The 17,212-nt window shown below is 44.1% G+C and overlaps 1 protein-coding gene across 1 annotated transcript in view; it reads right to left on the bottom strand.

Annotated features, from left to right (window-relative positions):
- The window catches only part of WDR64 (WD repeat domain 64), an 87,879-nt gene extending 73,850 nt beyond the window's left edge, over positions 1 to 14,029 (bottom strand). The window contains exons 1-6 of the mRNA XM_073636895.1: positions 13,888 to 14,029; positions 13,014 to 13,088; positions 12,626 to 12,756; positions 10,513 to 10,618; positions 5,468 to 5,607; positions 263 to 373 (exon numbers count right to left, since the gene is read on the bottom strand). Of these exons, the coding sequence (XP_073492996.1) occupies positions 263 to 373; positions 5,468 to 5,607; positions 10,513 to 10,618; positions 12,626 to 12,756; positions 13,014 to 13,088; positions 13,888 to 14,029 (705 nt within the window). The remainder of the gene's footprint in view (positions 1 to 262; positions 374 to 5,467; positions 5,608 to 10,512; positions 10,619 to 12,625; positions 12,757 to 13,013; positions 13,089 to 13,887) is intronic.
- Between the last annotated feature and the right edge of the window lie 3,183 nt (positions 14,030 to 17,212).

Raw genomic sequence — 17,212 nt, 5'->3', positions numbered from 1 at the left:
GCTGGGCCCTGTCTGATGTCCTGACAGGAAATTGTCTCAGTCCCTTCACCATAGCCCCTCCCACTTTGGGCTAGTCTCAATCGTTAACTCTAACTCTCCCTACAATCAGTCAACACAATACCAAAATTATTAACAGATGTCTCAGTTTACATTACACAATATAATAATACACTTGTCTTTCAAGGAGGAGCATGTGCACTATGTCCATCTCCTTACACCTTGTTACATAAACCGTAACTAATGTCAAGCCAAAGCGCACTACCTCATTCTTTCCATGACACTTGTAATCCCATATGAGAATGCTGCTCTCTGTCACAGCTACAACTTTTTTAAGTTGATTCAAGAAGTCACATCCAAAAAAACAGGAACTCTCCTAAGACAAAAAAAAGATTACATTAACTAGCAAAAATGATCCAAAAAAATGCAATAATTAATAAAAAAAATAAAAGTACAATATTCCATGTTTTTCACTATACATAATTAACTATGTTACAACCAAAGAACTAATACTTGAATAACATTGTAAAATATTGTACTTACAGTGGCATGTATACAGGAATATTGCCTCATCTGTATAGAAACATAGATATTAATTATGATAAAGATTATTCATGCTAGATGTAATTTAATGAAAACACAATTTATAATGAGATTTCTTCTTCACATGTAGTGTACTCTCCCAAGTAAAAGTATCTGCAATAATTTTTATCATCCTGTTTTCCTAGAAACAGAAGACAGCTCATATCTTAAGGGGGTTGATAAACTACTAGGACTACCCCTTCTCAATCTGAAGGTTTGCCCCCCGTTAAAAGCCTATACTCAACATTCGTGCTGGCGCCATTCCAGCATTGTTGGCACTCGCTCTCCCAAGGCTCACATGAGGTTATTACGTCACACGAGCCCTGCAACCAATCAGCATCGGCTTCACTATCCCTGAAGGAAGGTACATTGACACCAGTGCTGATTGGGCGCAGGGCTCACATGACATAACAACCACATGTGAACCCCAGGAATGCGAGTGCCAACACCGCTTGAACAGCACCGGCACAGGGGGTGAGTATAGCCGTTGTTATTTTAACGGGGCCAAAGATGAGGAATAAGAAGGGGTTGTCCTAGTAGTGAGCAACCTCTTTAAGCTGACCGTACTTATTAGATGTCAGCTGAACGATCAATCTGCTGACGTCTGTCTATCCCGACGTGCCGATACACAAAAAGCCCAGCTTGGCCGAGCATTCCTGTGTTCTCTATGGGGAGAGTGGATTAATAGAGTACCTGCCTGCAGAAAAGAAGGATCAGACAACTAAATCCCAACTACCTGTCTGGGAAGAGTCAGGAGGATCACAGACACCTCATACAATTTATATGGCTTTTTATCTAATACTAGCTGTACTACCCGGCTTCGTCCGGGTTAATAACTGCTGTTAGCAAAATAGAATGTGTTAACAAAAATTTATTCTCCACACAAAAACCACAAAACAAATAGAGAAATGTAAATTGGCCCCTGAGGAAGCAGCTCTTGTTTTCATGTCTGCAAGCCTCGCTTCCCTCTCCTCAGAAAGTTCATTGGCTCTGGAGGAAGCAGCTCTTGTTCTCTTATCTGCAAGCCTCGCTTCCCTCTCCTCAGAAAGTTCATTGGCTCTTGAGGAAGCAGCTCTTGTTTTCATGTCTGCAAGCCTCGCTTCCCTCTCCTCAGAAAGTTCAATGGCTCTTGAGGAAGCAGCTCTTGTTTTCATGTCTGCAAGCCTCGCTTCCCTCTCCTCAGAAAGTTCATTGGCTCTTGAGGAAGCAGGTCTTGTTTTCATGTCTGCAAGCCTCGCTTCCCTCTCCTCAGAAAGTTCATTGGCTCTTGAGGAAGCAGCTCTTGTTTTCATGTCTGCAAGCCTCGCTTCCCTGTCCTCAGAAAGTTCATTGGCTCTTGAGGAAGCAGCTCTTGTTTTCATGTCTGCAAGCCTCGCTTCCCTGTCCTCAGAAAGTTCAATGGCTCTTGAGGAAGCAGCTCTTGTTTTCATGTCTGCAAGCCTTGCTTCCCTCGGCTCAGAAAGTTCATTGGCTCTTGAGGAAGCAGCTGCTGTTCTCATGTGTGTCAGCCTTGTTTCTCAGTCTTCACATTTTTCATTGGCCCGTAATGCAGCTTTTCTTTTCGCATCAGCTGACATTTGTGCCATGAAATTCCTTTTCTTATGAGGCATTATTGTGGTAAAAATAGTCTGTAACTGGCAGTTTCTATATCCTCTCACATAGAAGTAATGTGACTGACATCAGCCTTTCCACCAACACAACCTAACTGACATCTTATTACCTTACACAAGCTTTGTTATACTGAGTATGTCCTTTGTTGTCTATATTAACCAATCACAGCTCAGATTAATTAACTGTAGCAAAATAGAAGCTGAGCTATGATTGGTTGCTATTGGCAGCCTGATAAATCTTTGTGAGATGAGTTTTGTGTGTGGTGAGGGTGGTATATGTGTTCAAGCACGTGGTAGTGTGTGGCGCATTTTGTGTGTGTTCATATCCCCGTGTGTGGTGAGTATGAGTATCCCATGTCGGGGCCCCACCTTAGCAACTGTATGGTATATACTCTTTGGTGCCATCACTCTCATTCGTTAATTCTCCCTTGTTCACATGTGGCAGCTGTCAATTTGCCTCCAACACTTTTCCTTTCACTTTTTCCCCATTATGTAGATAGGGGCAAAATTGTTTGGTGAATTGGAATGCGCCGGGTTAAAATTTCGCCTCACAACATAGCCTATGACGCTCTCGGGGTCCAGACGTGTGACTGTGCAAAATTTTGTGGCTGTAGCTGCGATGGTGCAGATGCCAATCCCATACATACATACATACATACATACATACATACAAACACACACACATTCAGCTTTATATATTAGATGTATGGGCGTTTTAAAGGGGTTGTCCAACACAAAAAAAATGTTAAGGTATGCTTGCTTTAAAATCATACTCATAGCATACTCAGCTACTTGCAGCCATGAGGATCCAGCGTAGGCCACTGTGGAGGTCTTCATCGACTCCAGAAGCCATTCTGCTCCATTCAGAAGTCAGAGGACCGCTGAAGCCTGCTATTTTCTGCAGCAGTCAGGTGAGAGTAAAAGCTCATCATCATATGTTTCACTGATACCTTGGTTTTCTACAGTCATGGCCAAAAGTTTTGAGAATGACACCAAAATTATATTTTCCCATGATCTGTTGGCCTCTGGTTTTTATTAGTGTTTGTCTGATGTTTATATCACATACAGAAATATAATTGCAAACATATTATGAGTACCAATAGGTTATATTGACAGTTAGAATGAGTTAATGCAGCAAGTCAATATTTGCAGTGTTGCCCCTTCTTCTTCAAGACCTCTGTAATTCTCCCTGGCATGCTCTCAATCAACTTTTGGACCAAATCCTGACTGATAGCAGTCCATTCTTGCATAATCAATGCTTGCATTTTGCCAGAATTTGTTGGTTTTTGTTTGTCCACCCGTCTCTTGATGATTGACCACAAGTTCTCAATGGGATTAAGATCTGGGGAGTTTCCAGGCCATGGACCCAAAATCTCTATGTTTTGTTCCATGAGCCATTTAGTTATCACCTTTGCTTTATGGCAAGGTGCTCCATCATGCTGGAAAAGGCATTGTTGGGCGCCAAACTGCTCTTGGACGGTGGGGAGAAGTTGCTCTTGGAGGACATTCTAGTACCATTCTTTATTCATGGCTGTGTTTTTAGGCAAGACTGTGAGTGAGCCGATTCCCTTGGCTGAAAAGCAACCCCACACATGAATGGTTTCAGGATGCTTTACAGTTGGCATGAGACAAGACTGGTGGTAGCGCTCACCTCTTCTCCGAATAAGCTGTTTTCCAGATGTCCCAAACAATAGAAAAGGGGATTCATCAGAGAAAATGACTTTGCCCCAGTCCTCAGCAGTCCACTCCCTGTACCTTTTGCAGAATATCAGTCGGTCCCTGATGTTTTTTCTGGAGAGAAGTGGCTTCTTTGCTGCCCTCCTTGAAACCAGGCCTTGCTCAAAGAGTCTCCGCCTCACAGTGCGTGCAGAAGCACTCACACCAGCCTGCTGCCATTCCTGAGCAAGCTCGGCACTGCTGGTAGTCCGATCCCGCAGCTGAAACAGTTTTAAGATACGGTCCTGGCGCTTGCTGGTCTTTCTTGGGCGCCCTGGAGCCTTTTTGACAACAATGGAAGCTCTCTCCTTGAAGTTCTTGATGATGCGATAGATTGTTGACTGAGGTGCAATCTTTGTAGCTGCGATACTCTTCCCTGTTAGGCCATTTTTGTGCAGTGCAATGATGGCTGCACGTGATTCTTTAGAGATAACCATGGTTAACTGAAGAGAAACAATGATACCAAGAACCAGCCTCCTTTTAAAGTGTCCAGTGATGTCATTCTTACTTAATCATGACTGATTGATCGCCAGCCCTGTCCTCATCAACACCCACACCTGTGTTAATGGATCAATCACTAAAACAATGTTAGCTGCTCCTTTTAAGGCAGGACTGCAAAGATGTTGAAATGTGTTTTGGGGGTTAAAGTTCATTTTCTGGGCAAATATTGACTTTGTAAGTACAGTAATTGCTGTTAAGCTGATCACTCTTTGACATTCAGGAGTATATGCAAATTGCCATTACAAAAAATGAAGCAGTAAACTTTGGAAAAATTACTATTTGTCTCATTCTCAATACTTTTGGCCATGACTGTAGTCACCTGACCTCTAAAGCCGATCACAGGCTTCAGTGATCCTGTCACTTCTGAACAGAGTGGCCTGCAGATAGGCGAGTACCGGTATGCCTCTGTCTAAAAGCATCCACATTTTAAAAAAAAACATATCTTTAAAGAGATATGTAACCAGGTCAAAAGTGGCCAGTTTTTGCTCTTATTTTATTCCTCTGATACCCTGAATATTATGGGTTTATTTGTTTTTTTTAAACCTGCCTCATGATTTTAGAGATATGGGACTTTTTATGCAGTGCTAATTTTTATGGTCTTTAGCAAGGGGGTGTTGCTTACAGGATTCTATTGGGGTGTGTATTCACGCTGCACTACCCTGTAAGCACTACCCCCTTGGTAAAGACCAAAAAATGGCATTCTCAAGGGAGCAGCAGTTATAGAAGAGCAACAACTGGCCACTGCTTTAAGTCTAACTAAATTAAAATTGTTCTTATGTGCCAGTCTCGAATAGAATAGATTTCACTAGAGGCACATAGTGGCAACGAGGAACATAGGATAAGTTGGTTAGCCTAATAGAGTGTCAGGGGACTCTCAAACAGGTGCAGACGCAGAATCAATTTGGTCCCCAAATGTCCAGCAGAAGACAGCCAAATTTGGAACTGACTCTGAAGGCAATTACTTGGCATACTAGGATATGATGCTGATGAGTTGATTTGAAAATTACTTTTTAGACCTTATTGATGAAATTGTGTCTTGTGTATAAGATAGATAGATAGACAGATAGATAGACTGATAAGCTGTAGTATACCTTGCTGTTAAAAAGCGAAATGGTCCCATGTTGTGAAATGGTCACGATAGCATCCAATAGTGGCACTTTCACAACACACTGGATAGTATCTCTCTTCTTTTTCCCTGCCCCTGTTAGAAAGAAAGCTGAATTTTAGTGTAAGAGCATACAATGGGTACCGAAAGTATGCAGACCCTTTAAATTTTTCACTCTTTGTTCCATTGCAGCCATTTGGTAAATTCTAAAAAGTAATTTTTTTTCTCATTAAAGTACACTCTGCACCCCATCTTGGCTGGAAAAAAATCAGGAATGTAGAAATTTTTGCAAATTTATTAAAAAAGAAAAGCTGAAATATCACATGGTCATAAGTATTCAGACCCTTTGCTCAGACACTCATATTTAAGTCACATGCTGTCCATTTTCTTGTGATCCTCCTTGAGATGGTTCTACTCCTTCATTGGAGTACAGCTGTGTTTAATTAAACTGATAGGACTTGATTTGAAATGGCACACACCTGTCTATATAAGACCTCACAGCTCACAGTGCATGTCAGACCAAATGAGAATCATGAGCTCAAAGGAACTGCCCAAGGAGCTCAGAGACAGAATTGTGGCAAGGTTCAGATCTTGCCAAGGTTACAAAATTTCTGCATTACTCAAGGTTCCTAAGAGCTAACTAAAAGTTTGGGACCACCAAAAGTCTTCCTAGACAGGCCGTCCAGCCAAACCGAGCAATCGTGGGAGAAGAGCCTTGGTGAGAGAGGTAAAGAAGAACCCCAAGATCACTGTGGCTGAGCTCCAGAGATGCAGTAGGGAGATGGGACAAAGTTCCACAAAGTCAACTATCACTGCAGCACTCCACCAGTCAGGCCTTTATGGCAGAGTGGCCCGACAGAAGCCTCTCCTCAGTGCAAGACATATGAAAGCCCACATAGAGTTTGCTCAAAAACACATGAAGGACTCCCAGACTATGAGAAATAAGATTCTCTGGTCTGATGAGACGAAGATAGAACTTTTTGGTGAGAATTCTAAGCGATATGTGTGGAGAAAACCAGGCACTGCTCATCACCTGCCCAATAAAATCCCAACAGTGAAACATGGAGGTGGCAGCATCATGCTATGGGGGTGTTTTTCAGCTGCAGGGACAGGACGACTGGTTGCAGTTGAAGGAAATGCGGCCAAGTACAGAGATATCCTGGATGAAAACCTCTTCCAGAGTGCTCTGGACTAGGCATGAGCGAACATTTCAATGTTCGGTTCGGAAATGTTCGCCGAACAAATTGATATTCGCCGGATGTTCGTCGAACATTTCCAAATCCCATAGGAGTCATTTGGGGGACGAAAAAAATGCATATACAACACCTAGAAACAGGACCAAAAGCTGCCAAAACACATCAAATTAGGTGTAGACACCAGGGAAGTGCCATCAATTGACTCAGAGTACAAGTACTATAATTATTATTACTGTGACAGCGATATTTATTCAGTTGCGCTTTACATGTCAAAAGGGGTCACCGACTGGTACAACAGAGGACCCTGCCTGCGAGGGAGCACTGTCACGGACGTGGTTTGTGGAACCACTGTGCCACGGACCCTGGAGAGCCTGGAGGGGGTGACTAAGCGAGCACCGGACTGTTCACAAGAATCTATGTGTGGAGAAAACCAGGCACTGCTCATCACCTGCCCAATACAATCCCAACGGTGAAACATGGTGGTGGCAGCATCATGCTATAGGGGTGTTTTTCAGCTGCAGGGACAGGACGGCTGGTTGCAATTGAAGGAAACATGAATGCGGCCAAGTATAGAGATATCCTGGATGAAAACCTCTTCCAGAGTGCTCTGGACCTTAGACTTGGTCGAAGGTTCACCTTTCAACAAGACAATGACCCTAAGCACACAGCTAAAATAACAAAGGAGTGGCTTCAGAACAACTCTGTGACCATTCTTGACTGGCCCGGCCAGAGCCCTGACCTAAACCCAAATTGAGCATCTCTGGAGAGACCTGAAAATGGCTGTCCACCAACGTTCACCATCCAACCTGACGGAACTGGAGAGGAACTGCAAGGAAGAATGGCAGAGTATCCCCAATTCCAGATGTGAAAAACTTGTTGCATCATTCTCAAGAAGACTCATGGCTATACTAGCTCAAAAGGGTGCTTCTACTCAATACTGAGCAAAGGGTCTGAATACTTATGACCATGTGATATTTCAGTTTTTCTTTTTTAATAAATTTGCAAAGATTTCTACATTTCTGTTTTTTTCTAGTCAAGATGGGGTTCAGAGGGTACTTTAATGAGAACAAAAATTAACTTTTTAGAATTTACCAAATGGCTGCAATGAAACAAAGAGTGAAAAATTTAGAGGGGTCTGAACACTTTCCGTACCCACTGTATGTGTTTCCATATGTGTTCCATCATGGTTTTGCTGCCTTCCGTCTGAATGTATTATGCGTACATTTCAATAAGAACAAGGAAAACCACTACATGAACAGATGTGTCCAAACTTTCGAATGATAATATATATATAAAAAATGTGATTTCAGTATCCTTTCCCCTTTAGATAGGGAATGAACTTGGAAAAAATACAAAGCAGCATGGGGTCAACACAAAGCAGCATAGGGGGCAAAATAAAGCAGCATGGGGCCAGCACAAAGCAGCATGGGGGCAACACAAAGCAGCATGGGGCCAGCACAAAGCAGCATGGGGGCAGCACAAAGCAGCATGGGGCCAGCACAAAGCAACATGGGGCCAGCACAAACCAGGATGGGGGAAGCACATAAAAGGATGGGGGAGCACATAACAGGATGGGGGGAGCACATAACAGGATGGGGGAGAACAAAACAAGATAGGGGCAAAGGATGGGGGAGCACAAAACAGGATGGGGCACAGGATGGGGGAGCACATAAAAGAATGGGAAGCACAAAATAGGATGGGGGAGCACATAACAGGATGGGGGCACAGGATGGGGGAGCATGATGGGGCACACATAACAGGATGGGGAGCACATAACAGGATGGGGGCACACAAAACAGGATGGGGGCAGAGGATGGGGGAGCGTGATGGGACACACAACAGGATGGGGAGCACATAACAGGATGGGGGTGCACAAAACAGGATGAGGGTGCACAAAACAGGATGGGGAGCACAAAACAGAATGGGGGAGCACAAAACAGAATGGGGGAGCACAAAACAGAATGGGGGAGCACAAAACAAGATGGGGGCCTAGGATGGGGACCCACTCAACAGGATGGGGGTGCACACAACAGGATGGGAGCGCAGCAAAACAGGGTGGGGGCGCACAAAACAGAATGGGGACGCAGGATCGGGGCACACAAAACAGGATGGGGGAACAGGATGTGGGAGCACAAAACAGGATGGGGGAGCACAAAACAGGATGGGGGCACACAAAACAGGATGGGGGCGCACAAAACAGAATGGGGAGCACAAAACAGGATGGGGCGAAGGATGGGGTAGCATATACCAGGATGAGGGCGCACATAACATGATGGGGGCACAGGATGGGGGAGCGCAAAACAGCATGGGGGAGCACAAAAGAGCATGGGGCGCAGGATGTAGGAGCACAAAACAGGATGGGGGCACACATAACAGGATGGGGAAGCACATAACAGGATGGGGGAGCACATACCAGGATGGGGGAGCATATACCAGGATGGGTGAGCACATAACAGGATGGGGGAACACATACCAGGATGGAGGAGCACATACCAGGATGGGGGCGCATATAGCAGGATGGGGGCGCATATAGCAGGATGGGAGAGCATATACCAATAAAAATGCTCGCCACCCGGGTGTAGAATGGGTTCAATAGCTAGTCCTATGTAAACGGAAATTATGTTCCATGTGCTTGTTAGGTAGGGAATGAGCATGGTATATATGGAGTTTATAATTTAAATTTAAACTTGTTCCATATTATTTATGCCGGTTAATAATTGTTATGATACCTTGTATATTAGTGGATTAAAGGGGTTGTCCAGTCAAAAAATTCAGGTCTGCAGAGACTCTATGTGACTGCAGACTTGTAAATCGTCACATGTCATGCACTGTGTGCTGTGGGGATTTTCCGGGAGCTTGCGCTCATGTCACCACAAGTATGTGATTTGCATACTTCCAGACACATTACGACTAGACTGTATTTGGCCTTGATCAATACACTTGCATTGAGCCACGCCGGATACAGTCTAGCCGACACGTGACCGCATGTATATAAATCGTATACTTGCGTTCACACCCCCTCCTCTCCCAACAACGGCACCAGAGAATCCTCACAGCGTGCAGAGACATAAAATGACTGCAGACTTGTAGTTTTAGACTGCACAATCCTTTTAAAGCACTAATTTGCATGGATATTATAAAATAGTGTATGTGCAGTAGTGTAGCTAACGGGGGGAGCAGAGGGTGCAGCTGCCCCAGGCCCCGCGCTCAGAGGGGCCCACCTGGAGCTACGCTACCATTAACTGATCAGTGTGTATAGCATGCCGATATAGTTAAGCCCTGTGGTAGAGTAGGCCTTTACTACCGCTCTCCATTCTGTAGACCGTAGGTCGCTTTAAGTATGCGGTCTACAGAACGGCCGAGGCACCGACGCACGGTTTGATGCCCCTACATTGTGGTTTGATGTGGGGGCATCATAAACAGTGGGGGACCCTTATACATAGTGTGGGGGACCCTGAAAGAGTGAAGGGGGCTCTCATACATTTTAGAAACTAATGCAGGGACCATTATACAGCTTGGAGATTAATGAAGGGGACAATATACAGCTTGGGAATTAATGCAGGAGCCCATATACAGGATGGGTCATTTATATGGATACACCTAAATTAAATGGGAATGGTTGGTGATATCAATTTCCTGTTTGTGGCATCATATCAAAAGTACAATTTATTTCACAAATTACCTAGATGTTATCTTCCCTATATTCCATCTCCATGAACTAAAAGCCATGTGTCTAGAGGGTACAGCACTTTTGCGGTGACATTTTATGGCAGCTGCACATTTCACTACTGATCATTTTATTTACCTGTTGCATTTTTAAATGTTTCTCTTTTGGACAGAAAAAAGATTGTATTCTCTGGATCCAAATATGTACCAATAATGTCCTCATCTCTCTGCAAGCAGCCAAAGAGCTAAAAAGACATATTAGAAGAAATTTCAGATTTATTTTATAGGTAAAAAAAATAATGAATTCCTCCTCCCCTCTCATATATTTCTTCTAATGCAGATTATGTCTCTGATGCATCAGAGTGTTAATGTCATAAAAATGATAACATTTTTTGCGCAATGAACAATGAAACATTTTGTAACATGCCCCCCCCCCCACCCCACCCCACCCGCTTGCTCAGAGCTCTGGCACAATACTTACCTCTTCACGTTCCTCCGCAGGTCCTGTATCTTCCACGTCTCCTGACTGTGACGTCTCAGGTCAGAGGGCGTGATGACGTCTTTCCACTGTGCCCTCGGTGGAGCAGTCACAGTGCAGACAGCGGGAAGACGGCGACGCAGCTGAGGAGTCCAGAGCAGAGCAGCGGCAGCGATGAGAGCAGCAGCAGCAGGTGAGGAGAGGTGAGGTGAGTATTTGACTTTTTAAATTTTTTTTATGTATGGAGGCATGGGGCATTATATGGGGCCCAGCCTGCATAGGACATTATATGGGTCCCAGCCTGCATGGAGAATTAAATGGGGCCCAGCCTACATGGAGAATTAAATGGGGCCCAGCCTGCATGGAGCATTATATGGGACCCATACAGCATGGAGCACTATATGGGGCACAGCCTGCATGGGGCATTATATGGGGCCCAGCCTGCATAGGACATTATATGGAGCACAGGCTGCATGGAGAATTAAATGGGGCCCAGCCTACATGGAGAATTATATGGGGCCCAGCCTGCATGGAGCATTATATGGGACCCATACAGCATGGAGCACTATATGGGGCACAGCCTGCATGGGGCATTATATGGGGCCCAGCTTGCATAGGACATTATATGGAGCCCAGCCTGCATGGAGAATTAAATGGGTCCCAGCCTACATGGAGAATTATATGGGACCCATACAGCATGGAGCACTATATGGGGCACAGCCTGCATGGGGCATTATATGGGGCCCAGCCTGCATAGGACATTATATGGAGCCCAGCCTGCATGGAGTATTATATGGGGTCCATACAGCATGGAGCATTATATGGGACCCATACAGCATGGAGCACTATATGGGGCACAGCTTGCATGGAGCATTATATGGGGCCTATACAGCATGGAGCATTATATGGGGTCCATCCTGTATGGAGCATTATATGGGGGCCAGTATCCTGTATGGAGCATTATATGGGGCCAGTATCCTGTATGGAGCAATATATGGAGTTCATTATTCAATATGGAGTATTATATGGGGTCCATTATTCTGTGTGGAACATTATATGAGGTCCATTATTCTGTATGGAGCATTATATGAGGTCCATTATTCTGTATGGAGCATTATATGGGTACATTATTCTGTATGGAGCATTATATGGGGTCCATTATTCCATATGGAGCATTATATGGGGCCCATAATACTGTATGGAGGACTATATTGTCCGGTCTGCACTGTGCGCTGCGAGCTATTGTAGAATTTACAATAGATATCTCATGTAATGTAAGAAGTAAGTGAAATCTTTGGCATTGTACTATATATATATTCATCTACCTTATCTTTGCATCATGAATCGTGGTGTGTTAAAGGGGGCCACTGAGACTCTTTTTCCCAGGGCCCACAAAAACCTGGAGCCGGCCCTGGCTGCAATATACCAGTCACATATGTTTAACTCTTAACGCTGCTGCGTTTCAGAAAAATACGTTGTTTAATAGTCACCGGGGACCGAGCCATGCTGCAGACTATTCGGACAGGAGAGTACCCTGCGGCTTCACTCCCCATGCTGCCCTGGATTGACAGGTCACTGCCTACGGGCGGCTATTAAACTATCCTTTTCTCTGAAACGCCGCAGCATTTCAGAGATATACATATATGGCTGAAATCACGAAGCCAACGTCACGCAGCCAGCGTCTGATACATGCTGCCATGAAGGTCTACACTTGTCCTTCTTGAACATATATATTAATAAAGCTTTTTCAGAATATAGAAATGTATTTACTCACCTCAGTCCAGTCAATGGGAGCATCTGGATGATTAGTAATTCTCCTGTAAAAATATTTGATATCTGGAGTTTTCAAGCTATGTCCAAAAAGTCTTGTAACAATATTATAAAACTGGCTATAGTTGATGTTTTCTAGGGAAAGTACATAAAAATCAAAGAACATAATGATGTACAACAATGGATTCAAGAAAGGAATCATCTCTCATCTTTGTAATGATCTGTTACGCCTCATGGTTTCGCTATTATATGTGATCTATACATAGAGAAAAGTAGAGGCGTACATAACGGGGTATGTTTATAAGTTAAAGCACCACTCCAGCGTTTGTTTGTCTTTCAGCGCTGGAGTGGCACTTCAAATGTAAGCCCCCTGACCAGGGGCATATACTCACCCTCCGGTGTCTTCACCATTTTTCGACACCGCTCTGGTCCCATGGCGTCATCTTGTGACAGTAGCTTCTGACTGGCTGGAAGTCAGAAGCTACATCACACGCTCTCAATACAAATAAATTAACTTTTTGATGATATTCTAATTTAGTGAGATGCACCTGTACCTTTGATGGAAGGCTCTGGCCTATAGGTATGTGGTATCATACATTGCCTATTGGTCCTCATGTTAAAAAAAAAGAAAAACAAATTACTGTACATGATATACGTTTTGTTTTCAAGAAGCCTCTGTATAAAAAGTCACAGTCAACTTTGATTTTCAATACAATTAAGAAAAGTGTATACACAGTGGCTCAGTGGTTAACCATGTTGCTTTGCAGCACTGGCGCCCAGAGTTCAAATCCCACCAAGGACGACATCTGCAAGGAGTTTGTATGTTCTCCCTGTGTTTGCGTGGGTTTCCTCCGGGTTCTCTGGTTTCCTCCCACACTCCAAAGACTCACTGATAGGGAATTTAATTTGTGAGTCCTAGTAGAGACAGCGTTAGCAATGTCTGTAAAACATTGTGGAATTAATGACACTATATAAGTGAGTAAAGTAAATAAATAAAATATACAGAAGCCAAAAGACTACTTTAGTGAATGGACGCATTCAGAATCCATCGGGGGTGTGGAGCCTATGGATTTGCTTCTGTGTGCTTGAGGAGTCTTTCCAGCCTTTTCAGAAGACTTTTTCAGTAACAGCCCTATTCTTGTCCTTGAGCTTTGTCTGGTGTAGCAGCTCAATCACTTGCTTGGGAATGACTTGCAGCACCAGCACAATCCACAGACAAGAGAAGACCCTTTTTTCTAAGCCCAGACAATCCCTTGAAGAACATACCTTCTTGTGTATTAGCATTTTCAGAGTTATTCAGTTTATTTTGGGCAATGATTGACCTTACTAAGCTTTGAAAAACTTCCAAAGAAGATCTGAAGTTGGTTCTGTGGAGGAGCTGAGATGGACTATCTACCTCAGATGCCATGGTATCAGTTTGCAGTTAGAATGTCACCTGTGGGTTTAGAATTTCACACGCATTGTGACCTCAGCATGCTCATAATGACGCTTAGTCATACCCAGGGTTGCCAACTTGATTTTTATTTTTTTCCTAGACAATTTATTAAAAAATCAAGGACAGCCAACATATTTTACAGACACATTGGTAAACCAAAATAAATCATTATGGTTTTAAGGGATATGTGTCTGCAGCTCATAATTCTGATATAAACACATCAGCAGCATTCACTGTAAGCAGTAGAATGATGATAATTACAGTCATGATAATCTGTACAAGATCCTCCTCCTTGCATATAAATCACCGACACATCATTTATTTATTCACATATGGGGAAATAACAGCCCTATTTCTACGTACTCGACAGTACTTTCTGGACAATTGGAGACGTTGGTCATACCACACAGTGATCTACTGAGCATTATTGGACCATAGTTTTTTTCTCAACTGCCTGTAATTGTTTTAAAAATAATAGATCCACATGCGACCAACATGCAGCAGTCGAGATACATTTGTATCATTTCTTACACATCTTAATCACTCAATCAGATAAATAGGCAATTATGTTGTTTTTTTAGGGTTGAATGCTTAATTTATAGGAAAAAATACTTTCCCAAGACTAATTATTTTATCTAAATGAAGCTTAATCTTTACATAATAAAATGTTATGCAAATTTTGAAAAGGCCGAAAACCTACAGGATACAAATCCTAACACCCTTCTCACACCGGTATAACTATAGCCACGGCTGCCAGAGGTTGAGGCAGGGGCGGACACAGACTGTAGTGGGCCCCTGTGCAAGAATTTTTTTGGGGCCTACCCCCTGCCCCTCATAGGGGGCATGAAGGGCCCCCCCCCCCGTGCATCTCTCATCCCCCCGTGCATCTCTGATTCCCTCCACTCCTAGTTAATTAATTGTATTTAAAAAAAATAAAACTTGTTATATTTACCCCCAGGGCTGGCTCCAGGTTTTTGTGGGCCCTGGGCGACAGAGTTTCAGTGGCCCCTCTAACACATACCATGATTCATGATGCACAGATACCACAGAGAAATATATATATATATATATATAGTACAAGGCCAAGGATTTCACTTACTACATTACATGAGCGATATCTATTGTAAATTCTACAATAGCTCAGAAACCGGCGAATCCTCACAGCCCACAGTGCAGACCGGACAGTATAGTTCTCCATACAGTATTATGGGCACCACATAGTCCTCCATACAGTATAATGGGCCCCACATAGTCCTCCATACAGTATAATGGGCCCTACATAGTCCTCCATACAGTATAATGGGCCCCACATAGTCCTCCATACAGTATAATGGGCCCCACATAGTCCTCCATACAGTATAATGGGCACCATATAATGCTCCATACAGGATACTGACCCCCTTATAATGCTCCATACAGGATACTGGTCATCATATAATGCTCCATACAGGATACTGGTCCCCATATAACGCTCCATACAGGATACTGGTCTGCATATAACACTGCATACAGAATACTGGCCCCCATATAACGCTCCATACAGAATACTGGCCCCGATATAACGCTCCATACAGAATACTGACCCCCATATAACGCTCCATACAGAATATTGGCCCCCATGTAACGCTCCATGCAGGCTGTTCCCCCCTTATAATGCCCCATTACACGAGCGATATCTATTGCAAATTCTACAATAGCTCAGAAACCGGTGAATCCTCACAGCGCACAGTGCAGACCGGACAGTAGAGTGCTCCATACAGTATTATGTGCAACATATAATGCTCCATACAGGATACTGACCCCCTTATAATGCTCCATACAGGATACTGGTCATCATATAATGCTCCATACAGGATACTGGTCCCCATATAACGCTCCATACAGGATACTGGTCCCCATATAACGCTCCATACAGGATACTGGTCCCCATATAACACTGCATACAGAATACTGGCCCCCATATAACGCTCCATACAGAATACTGTCCCCATATAACGCTCCATACAGAATACTGACCCCCATATAACGCTCCATACAGAATATTGGCCCCCATATAACGCTCCATGCAGGCTGTACCCCCCTTATAATGCCCCATAACACGAGCGATATCTATTGTAAATTCTACAATAGCTCAGAAGCTGGCGAATCCTCACAGTGCACAGTGCAGACCGGACAGTATAGTCCTCCATACAGTATTATGGGCACCATATAATGCTCCATACAGGATACTGACCCCCTTATAATGCTCCATACAGGATACTGGTCCCCATATAACGCTCCATACAGGATACTGGTCCCCATATAACACTGCATACAGAATACTGGCCCCCATAAAATGCTCCATACAGAATACTGACCCCCATATAACGCTCCATACAGAATACTGACCCCCATATAACGCTCCATACAGAATACTGACCCCCATATAACGCTCCATACAGAATACTGTCCCCCATATAACGCTCCATACAGAATACCGACCCCCATATAACACTCCATACAGAATATTGGCCCCCATGTAATGCTCCATGCAGGCTGTTCCCCACTTATAATGCCCCATGCAGGATGACACCCCCCATTTAATGCCCTATGCAGGATGTCACCTCTACCCCCCATAAAATGCCCCATGCAGGATGTCACCTCTCCCCCCCATATAATGCCCCTTGCAGGATGTCACTTCCCCCCTTTTCAATGCCCCATGCAGTATGTCATACCACCCCCTCCCTTACAATGCCCCATGCAGGAGGTCACACCCTCCCCTCCTTATAATGCCCCATGCAGTATGTCACACACCCACCCTCCTTATAATGCCCCATGCAGGATGTCAATTCCCCCCTCCCCCTCTTATAATGACCATGCAGGATGTCACACCCCCTCCCTTATAATGCCCCCCATGCAGGATGTCACTTCCCCCCTTCCCCTCTTATAATGCCCCATGCAGGATGTCACACCCCCTCCCTTATAATGCCCCCCATGTAGGACGTCACTTCCCCCCTCCCTTATAATGCCCCATGCAGTATGTCACCCCCCCATATAATGCCCCATGCAGGATGTCACACCCACTCTCCCCCCACCATATAATGCCCCATGGCCCCATACATAAAAAAAAAAAAAATCAAATACTCACCTCACTTCTCACCTGATGCTGATCCGGAC

This window comes from Phyllobates terribilis, unplaced genomic scaffold (genome assembly GCF_046119375.1).
Source record: "Phyllobates terribilis strain yellow unplaced genomic scaffold, ASM4611937v1 Scaffold_1__5_contigs__length_1240528914, whole genome shotgun sequence".
Lineage (NCBI taxonomy): Eukaryota > Metazoa > Chordata > Amphibia > Anura > Dendrobatidae > Phyllobates > Phyllobates terribilis.
The sequence above is the reverse complement of the archived record's forward strand: the minus strand, read 5'-3'. Positions and strand labels throughout refer to the sequence as shown.